The 9,225-nt window shown below is 55.5% G+C and overlaps 1 protein-coding gene and 1 long non-coding RNA gene across 2 annotated transcripts; one reads left to right on the top strand and one right to left on the bottom strand.

Moving 5' to 3' along the window:
* Nucleotides 1-2,713: 2,713 nt before the first annotated feature.
* Nucleotides 2,714-5,462, top strand: LOC122231703. The gene is made up of 3 exons (XR_006208929.1): nt 2,714-3,141; nt 4,856-5,011; nt 5,096-5,462. It is a non-coding gene; the product is annotated as an uncharacterized LOC122231703 (long non-coding RNA).
* Nucleotides 5,463-5,603: 141 nt separating this feature from the next.
* NKX2-5 (NK2 homeobox 5) lies at nt 5,604-8,815 on the bottom strand. Its single transcript, XM_042959775.1, has 2 exons — nt 8,272-8,815; nt 5,604-6,692 (listed from the first exon to the last, which is right to left on the bottom strand). Exons 1-2 carry the CDS (start codon nt 8,600-8,602, stop codon nt 6,052-6,054), a joined length of 972 nt encoding a protein of 323 aa, XP_042815709.1. The 5' UTR covers nt 8,603-8,815; the 3' UTR covers nt 5,604-6,051.
* Between the last annotated feature and the right edge of the window lie 410 nt (nt 8,816-9,225).

Raw genomic sequence — 9,225 nt, 5'->3', positions numbered from 1 at the left:
ACTGGGTTGTATAGCCCACAGGGGTGGCTTTGTGGTCTGGGCCAAGACAAGTGTGCCCCAGAGTACCTCTCCCAACCTCAACCCCCTCGGTTCTACCTCTTTCTGCCCTCCTCCCTGCTCCCAGGATTCCTGACACTGCCTGGCTGGTGCACAACCACTGTATCACAGCAGACACACGGAGACCCTGGGATGAAAGAGCAGGACCTAGAGAGGGGAAATCTGACTCCAGTTTCTCCCAGGTCCTCCAGAACCAGACCCTGGAGGGTGTGGGGGTCTCTGTGAGCTGCAGTTCTGCAACTTGCCAGATGATGAGAATCACCTGGTTACAAATTCAGTTTTCCAGGCTCTGTCCCTGGGAGTCCAATTCAAGGGAGTCAGGGCAGGCAGGGGTTTGGGTTTGTTGTAGCCTCCAGCAGGTTGTGTCCTCTGGCAAGTCGGACAACTGCTGAGAATGGTTTAAAGAGCCAGGCTTCTACAGGCTTCTGATTCAAGCCCGGGCTCCCCCCAGTCCACACTAGCAGAGTGGCCTTAGAGAGGCAGTGTCCTTAACTTCTTTGGGTTTCAGTTTCCTACTTGGGAAATAACAGAATGAGATTTGCGGGGTTAGCACTTAGTCCTAGGCCTGGCACAAAGCAAGCACGAACAGATGTTAGGCAATAATATGTATTGTTATCCCATGCAGCTGTGGGTTGCAGCAGGGTAAGGAGCCTGTGGTGGCTCTGGGTGACCAGGCTGTGAGGGGTGCTCATTTTCCACCCTGTTCTGCAGTAAAGTCTCCTGAGATGCCGCTGAGTGGGGTGAGGGGCCTGGAATCCCAGTTGCAATGCCTCCCTCACTAGGAGATCTTGGGTGGGTCACATCTCTCTGTGCTCTTTTCCTCTCCTGCCCCAAGTGAAGACGAATTGCACCCATTTCATAGGCATGTTATGCCTGGTATATAAAAGCCTTCAAAGAATCATTAGCTAATATTATTACTGTACTCTTTAATCAGTTGACAAACATTTCTTGTTCCCCTCTCTTTTTGAAAAAATGTTTATCTACTTTTGAGAGACAGCGTGCACGAGAGGGGGAGAGGCAGAGAGAGAGGCAGACAGGAGCCTAAGCAGCTCTGCACTGGCAGCAGAGAGCCTGATGCAGGGCTCAAATGAACTCCCAAACCGCGAGATCATGACCTGAGCCAAAGTCGGAGGTTTCACGGACTGAGCCGCCTAGGCGCCCCCTTGTTGCCCACTCTTTGAACTGGGGGTGGGTGGATGCTGTGCGCTCAGGTTTCAGAACCAGCCTCCCTAGGTTTTTGTTTTGTTTTGTTTTGTTTTGTTTTGTTTTTTAACCAAGCTCTGGCACTGACCAGCTGTGTGACCTTGGGTGAGTTACTCCTCCTCTCTGAACCTAAGAATGATTTTTCATCTATTTCCTCAGCAGAAGAACTCAGACGTGTGAAAGAGGATTAGATGGGTCCATTTTGTAAAGAGCTCAGGACAGTGCCTGGCAGGTGGTATTGTGCCAACTGTGATAAATAAATGAAACCCAAGCCACGGGCCCCCTTTTCCAGGAGCCCAGCGTGAGGGGCAAGTAGGCAAGACCTGGGACTGCGCCTCCCATACAGGGCCTTGAGCCTGAGTCCTGAGTTTGAAAGACGTCCCAGAGGAGGCAAGGGGCGGGGTAGGGCTCCTGGCTGTTCCCAGGGTCCGGGGTCTGCAGCGATCCCTGCGGGTTCTGTGCCTCCTTTTCAAGACAGGTATTCAGATACACAACATGGTGTTGATTTAAGAGGTGTCTGTACAAAATAAGAAAACAGGAGCTATTCTGATTTGGCAAAAGCTTTATCTGTTAGCTGGGAATAACGCAAGGAGGCGAGAGGACCTCCGGGCAGAGTGTGGCTTCACTGGGAAGGGCGGGGTAGTCTGGCCTCTCTTTCCGAGTGAGGCCCCAGCCGCGCGTCTCCTCTGCCAGCCTGCGCCGGGCGGCGCCGCTCTGTGGCTCTGTGGTTACCACTCCATCCGAGCCCCGGAAGCCAGCTCTTTTCCTATATCACCTTGTAGCTCTCATTGTTTTGTTTGCTTTAACTTTTTAAAATATTTATTTATATTTGAAAGAGACAGCGTGAGCGGGGGAGGGGCAGAGAGCGAGGGAGACACAGAATCCGAAGCAGGTTCCACGCTCTGAGCTGTCAGCACACAGCGCGACGTGGGGCTCAAACCCGCGAACGGTGAGATCATGACCTGAGCCGAAGTACAACGTTTAACCGACTGAGCCACCCAGGTGCCCCCTCTCTCATTGTTTTTTTAACCGGGGCGTCCTTCTTTGATTTTTTAAAAAATTATTAAATATAACTAGTCCCCCGTGTGCTTCCCCTGGTGTTCCAGAATGCGGAACCTGCCTGCGCCACCCCAATCCCTGAGCACTTTGCCACCTCGGAGGTGGCCCGCACTTCTCATCTGTTTCTTAATTTTCTGTCCTGGTTCAATTTTCTCGCTGCGCGCGTCGTTTGTGTAATACTTGAAAAGCAAAACGCTACGGATTTAATTTGGGAAGGGATCGCTGTGTAAATGCGGGCGTTTAGGACTTCTGACCCTGCGGGTCCCCGCCCCCTGGCTTCCGGATCCGACACCCTCGGCGGGCGCTTCCCTGAGCTCCACGCACTACAGTTTACCGCATAATGAGCCTGAATATGAAGCCTGAGACTCTTCATCGTCCTGGTGAGAGAGTGGGGTCGGCTCTGTGCCTTGGCCAGAAGCAGGGTCCCGCTGCACCTTTCTGGAAGAGAGCCACCTAACGTGGCAGGCTCGTGTTTCTTCACCATGGAACCCCCGCTGCCACTCAGTACAAGCCTGATGGGTTTCCCAGCTCCACGCTGGGGAAATGTATGACCTTGACCATTACCGTAACCTCAGGCCCTCAGTTTCATCGCTTGCAAATTAAGATGGATTAGAGAACTCCTATAAAGCATTAATTTAGTCGGGAGTCCCGGCAATTGACAAGCCCAATGCCAGCCAGGTATTGTTATCCGTTTGTGACAGACATTGCAGTCACTCAGCTGGTCCCTGGAGGGACAGGACAGAGAGAGTCATCATAGAAAAATCCCCACGAGGGGTGCCTAGCTGGCTCAGTCCGCAGAACATGGACTTTTGATCTACTGTGGTGAGTTCAAACCCCAGGTTGGGGTAGAGTTTACTTAAACTAATTAATTTTAAAAAAGAAAAATCCAGGGGCACCTGGGTGGCTTGGTCGGTTGAGCGTCCGACTTCAGCTCAGGTCATGATCTCACGGTCCGTGGGTTCAAGCCCCGCGTCGGGCTCTGTGCTGACAGCTCAGAGCCTGGAGCCTGTTTCGGATTCTGTGTCTCCCTCTCTCTCTGCCCCTCCCCTGTTCATGCTCTGTTTCTCTCTGTCTCAAAAAAAAATAAATAAACGTTAAAAAAAAAATTTAAAAAAAAAGAAAAATCCTCACTGTATAATGTTAACTGAAAGAAATATTCTCTCTAATGTTACCGTAGACCTGTGTAAGATGAAAAAGGCCAATGAATGTGTAGGACCCCAGGAGGTTGTGGGCAAATACGCTGATCTGATTAAGAGCTCAAACATGCGTGAATTCCAGATAGAAGAATTTTCGTGGGTGTGTGAGTTAGGCCGCCTGTGAGCCGGCTATGCATGGTAGGAGAGTGCCATCAGGCTTCAGAGCTGGTCTGGTGGCCTGGCGGAGCCTCAGTGTGCCCCTCTATGAGATGGGACCAAGGCACGCATCACTGAGAGGGATAGGGAGCGCCCAACACGCTGGAGGTAAAGGCACAAAGCAGAGTCATAGGCCCAGAGCAAGGAATGCTGGGACTGAACTGAACACATCCTCCTCCCCGTGGCACTGGCCAGCCTGGCTTGGACCTTAGAGCAGAGGGAATAAATCCGGGGGCCCAAAGCCAAGCCCTGAGCTCAGCCGTTTCCCCTTCTTCACAAAGCCAAGCGCAGAACCCTGCGATGATGGATTGTGTGCTCCCCGTGGCATCCAGCTCAGCACCTCGCACGGCTCCCAGAAAGCAGTAGCTTTTGGAACCTCTTGGCATCTTCCTGTCTTCCACTGGCGGGGTGTGGCGGGTCTGAGGGCAACACTTACCCAAAGAGATGACAGGACAGGCATTGGCAGTGCTGCATGGGCCCCAGCACGTCAGCAGGAGGGCTCCTGGTTGGCTTGGCGTGGCGACTCTTCCCGGTGCTAGGGCACATGAGTCGCGTTGGGTCCCTGAAGGCTGCAAGCAATATTTTGGCTGCGACCAGGAGTTCTACGCCAAATGCCTTAAGCCCCACGAGGCCAGCCCAGCGATTCCTGGGGGGAAATCTCAGAAAAACCTATATTCCACTAGAACTCAAAGCTCGGACTCCTCCCCGCCCCCTGCCCTTTCATCCCCTTTAAGAAGCGCAGTTAGTTCCTCCAACCCTGGAGGCTGGAATCAGAAGAGACGCACTGGTAGGAGCTGGGCTCAGAGCAAGGTATTCTTGTCATCCACATTTTACAGACAAAGAAACCAAGGTGTGCAGCGAACAAGTCTCACAGTGAGCAGGTTTTTAGCTTAATTTCCCCGAGCCTGTTTCTCATCTGTAAAACCTGGCCGGTAGCATTCACAGGTCACGATATAGCAAAATTCGTTAAATGCGGAGAAGAGAGGACGGCAGTGGGGTTTGGGTGGGAGGTTCCCTGACCCTGTGAATTCTTGTGGCATAGCCACAGCTGGAGTGAGCGAGGTGGACAGGACACCTCTCCGTGGAGCCTACCAGCTGGTGAGGCTGGCGCCACGGGTCACAGGCCCTCTTCCTGGCGGGGCTGGGGAGTTCAGGGAAGCTTGACAAGCGCTTTTCGATTCTAGGTTTTCCCATCTAGAAACGGGACTGTAAAATGGACTAAGGTGTTCTTTCAAGCAGGATGAATTATGGTGTGCTCCAACTGCCTAGGACCCAGGTCCTTTTGCTCTCCATTTAATGCCCAGCCCCTCAGTTGTGCCGGACTGGTAGGGTTCAAGGAGGTAAGTTTGGGAGTTCTGGCGAGGGCCCTCTGTGAAGTGAGACCTGGAGTAGAACCTCTACCACAACTGGCTGTTTACTCACAGGCAAGTCATTAGACCTCTCAAGGAGCTGCCCAACTTTAAAACCGGACCTCCTTTTTGGGCGTTATTGAAGATTACACCAGACGATGCCAGGAAGTATCTAACAAAGGACCCAGCATGAGTTGTTTATTATTATTATCATCATCATCATCATCATCATCATCATCATCATCATCAATTTGCTCAGTGAATGCCTATACCTGCAACTCTAAACCAGACGGGACGCACGCTCTGCTTTCTAAAATTCAGTTTGGGGGGCGGGGCGGGTAGCTCAGTCGGTTGAGCCTCGGACTTTGCTCAGGTCATGATCTCACGGTTGGAAGCCCACGGCCGCGGACTCTCTGGAGTCAGCGCGGAGCCCCCTTCGGATCCTCTGCCCCCCCCCCCGCCCCGTCTCTCTCTGCCCCTCCTCTGCGGGCACGCGCGCCTTGTCTCTCAAACATAAATAAATATTTTTAAAAATCCCTTCAAAAGTCAGTTTCTCGAAAGCCGAAAGAAGCACACATGCGGATCAGCGCACTCTCTTTAATGAGAAGGGAATTCTCATTTCTTACAGCAACAGGTAAAAACATAAATACGGGTGGGTGGGCGGCGGCAAGGCAGCAAGGGCCCGGGCGCCGGGCCCAGGCTCTAAGAAAGGTGCACCCGGGCTCCCAGTCCCAACTGGCCCGTGTTCAGCCGGTTGGGGGTGCCCGTGGCCGTTTGGAGGGCACTCAGGGGATGACGGCTGAGGCACCAGGTTGCGGGATCGTTCGCCGCAAGCTCTGTAAACGCGGCCACAAACTCTCCCGAGCATGGGGACAAAGGGGCATAGGGCCGAAAAAGCTCCTAGGCCCCTGCGGGAGTGAACGTGAAATCCAAGGGACTCGGAGACACGTCAGGGGGTCCTCCCTCCCCCGAGAGTCCGTGTCCCTCTTTAGAGATGGGATCGGTCGGGGCGCCCCAGGTAGGGCCCTTCCCTACCAGGCTCGGATACCGTGCAGCGTGGACACTCCCGAGTTGCCCTGCGGAATCCCGGGGCTCTGCACCGCGTTCAAGTCCCCGACGCTGAAGTTCACGAAGTTGTTGTTGGTGGCGGCCGTGGCCGACTGCGCCGGGGGCGGCCCGGCCGGGTAAGCAGCGGCGCAGCTGTAGCCAGGGTTGCAGGCCGCGCTACCGTAACCCGGGTAGGCGGGGTAGGCGTTATAGCCGTAGGCGTTGAGGCCCACGCCGTAAGCCGGCGCGTAGGGCGCCGAGTCCCCTAGGCACGGCTTGCCATCGCGCACCAGCACTGGCACCGCGATCCTGCGGGCCGGCGGCGGCGGCGGCGGGGGCAGCCCCACCAGCTCCAGAGTCTGGTCCTGCCGCTGCCGCTTGCATTTGTAGCGCCGGTTCTGGAACCAGATCTTGACCTGCGTGGACGTGAGCTTCAGCACGCTGGCCAGCTGGTCGCGCTCAGGCGCGGACAGGTACCGCTGCTGCTTGAAGCGCCGCTCCAGCTCGTAGACCTGCGCCTGTGAGAAGAGCACGCGCGGCTTCCTCCGCCGCCGCGCCCTGGGTCGTTCGGAGCCGTCGGCCTCCGGCTTCTCCAGCTCCACCGCCTTCTGCAGCGAGCACAGCTCTGCGGGGAAACAAAGGGGCAGAAGGACGCCGGGTCAGGTCGGAGCGGCCCGATCCGCGATGCGCCTGCGAGGTAATTAGCCCTAGCGGGTGCCACCCCCGACCTGTCTGGAGCGCCCAGCTTGGCTGCGTCTCCTCTGCCGCGTGCACTGGGCGCCACCGACAGCTCGCTTTCCGACCCCCAGTTAGCATTTGTTGAACGCTTACTATATGCCAGGCATGGCTCTCGGCACTGGAGAGCAAAACACCAGAGGTCCTTGTCCTCGGGGGGGATTCACATTCTAGTGAGGGAGACAGACTGTGACTTAAGATTTCAGGCTGCAAAGAAAATAAAACCGGGTGATGCCCTGGGGCGAATTAGATTAAGGCTACTCTGGCTTGAGAATTTGAGTGAAGGGAACCAAGGCCTCACCCCAGGATCGGTCACACTGTCTCAAAATTACAGAACCCCGAAGAAACTGAAGGGGAAAAGGTGTTGGTTTGCTGGTCGAAGCCGCCACGGGGCTTGTCCGGCGCCCAAGAAACCGCGGGTGGGCAGGCAGCCTCGGAACCTGCCCGGCCCGCCTACTCGAGTTGGAGTCGAATTGGTAGCGGTCAATGGAATTGACCCGCCAGCGGCTGTCTCCGGGCCTTCCCTTTGCTCCTAGACAAACCTCTCTAGGCCAGAAAGATCCCTTCTCGGTTCATGGCGGCCCTTCGCCCGGCGCCCCCTGCCACCTCGGATTCGCCCTGACCCTGTGTTGGAACAAAGTCTCCCCAGCGTTTCCCTTTCTGCGGCAGGGCCAGCCACTCCCCTCTCCCCGATCCTGGGATGGCATTCGGAGCGATGCGGCCACCTTCCTCAGTCATCTCCTCCATTGCCTCGCGACTTTACCCGCGCGGCATTTCCTAACTTTTTCCAGAAGAGAACCCCTGGGCCCTGGTCGCCTGGGGAATTTGTGCCAGAAAAATAAAGCTGCTAATCAGATTCTTGAGGGTCCGGCAGTATCTCATTTTAAACTCAAGGCCTTTGTTCCCAAAGATTCCACTGTCCTGGCACAAAGGAGGAAAACCCCCACAAACCCGGGTTACCGGTGGGCTATAGAAGGTCCTGGACCTTTCTCCAGTTGTGAGCAGCAAAAGTATGTCTGTTGTGCAGAATTTTAACTTGTGTTTAGGTGGTTTTGGCAGATTCTGAAAAGACCTTTAAAAATCCAAAAGAGATTTAAAAAACGACAACAATCCTAACACAGAATATCTTTTTCTCTGTTCTGTGTGCCACAAACCGATAGCTAACTTCGTTGAGTGAGGCTGCTGCCTCCTGCGGCTTTGTTAGGCCAAAATAAAAAAATACATATATATATATATTTCTTTTGTCTCTTGTTTCTGATCATCTCAATCCAGCATTTCTTTTAAACCTCCGATTGGATGCGGGGCTCAGGGGCCCCGGCGACGACCTTGTCTCTCAGGCTCAGAACCCCCTGCGTTCGGCCCTCTGCCCAAGCACTCGCGTCTCCTCCACCCAGGCCAGAGTTTCTCGGCGGCGGCTGGGGACACAAAAGCGACCCCAGGAGGGAGCAGGTCTTGTGTTTCCTTCTCACCTTTCTTATCTGCTCGAGGATCCTTGGCAGGGTCGGGGTCGCCATAGGCACGCGGATAGAAGGCGGGGGCTCCCGGGAAGGCAGGCGCACACTTGGCGGGCGAGGGCGCGGGGCCCAGCTCGGCGCGCAGCTCCGGGAGGGCGGGCGCCGCGGCCTCCGGCCCCGCGTAGGCCTCGGGCTTGAAGGCGGCCAGCATGCAGGAGGCGGGCGCCAGGGTGGCCTCCAGGCGCGCGGAGAGCTCCCCGGCAGCCAGACTGCGCTGCTGCTGCTCCAGGTTCAGGATGTCTTTGACCGAGAACGGCGTGGGCGTGAGCGCAGGGCTGGGGAACATGGTGGCAGCGCGCGTCTCACAGCGCCAGGTGGGCGGCAGAGAGCAGCGCTGCCCACGGCCTTTGGCAGCCTCCCTGCATGGTGCCCGCCACCCGCCCGCGCACCCGCCTCCCTGCTCGGGTTGTGGCCAGGCGGCAGGTAGTGCGGAGCACAAGGGGCAGGAGAGGCGGGACCAGGCCAGAGGAGGGGGACTCAGGCTGCCATTGGGCCGGGGGCCCCGATGACAGGAGCGATGAGCAGTTTCGTGTCACCTAATATAGTCATAGGGCTAAAAAAAAAAAAAAAAAAAAAAAAAATCCTGTTCAGCTTTTTAAAGGGGCCGCGAAGCATTTGGAAGGCTCTCCTATTGCTCCTGTAGCCTGAGATTTCTCCACGGTACTAGCCTGAAACCCCCACTGAGGCGCATATACAAGAAAGGACCTAATTCTTCTCTAGATATGGAGTCTGGGCCAGGTTGGGTGGATCTGGGGGTTGAAGAAATGTTCCTTGGCACCGAAAACAGAATGCAGGAGTGAAGGATTGGGTGGGGAGCTGGGGGAGGTGGGGAGGAGTCACTTCCAGGAGTCTTAAAGACTTTTTTATGCAAGGGAAGACTTTGTATAAGAAGAGAAGCACCGGGGAGAA

Source organism: Panthera tigris, chromosome A1, assembly GCF_018350195.1.
Source record: "Panthera tigris isolate Pti1 chromosome A1, P.tigris_Pti1_mat1.1, whole genome shotgun sequence".
NCBI classification, from domain to species: Eukaryota; Metazoa; Chordata; class Mammalia; order Carnivora; family Felidae; genus Panthera; species Panthera tigris.
The sequence above is the reverse complement of the archived record's forward strand: the minus strand, read 5'-3'. Positions and strand labels throughout refer to the sequence as shown.

What these genes read in the sequence shown, in the direction of transcription:
- NKX2-5 (XM_042959775.1), bottom strand. Translation starts at nt 8,602, where the DNA reads ATGTTCCCCAGCCCTGCGCTCACGCCCACGCCGTTCTCGGTCAAAGAC. An exon ending in TCCTCGAGCAGATAAGAAAG is followed by an intron (nt 6,693 to 8,271) that starts GTGAGAAGGAAA and finishes GTTTCCCCGCAG; the next exon opens with AGCTGTGCTCGCTGCAGAAG.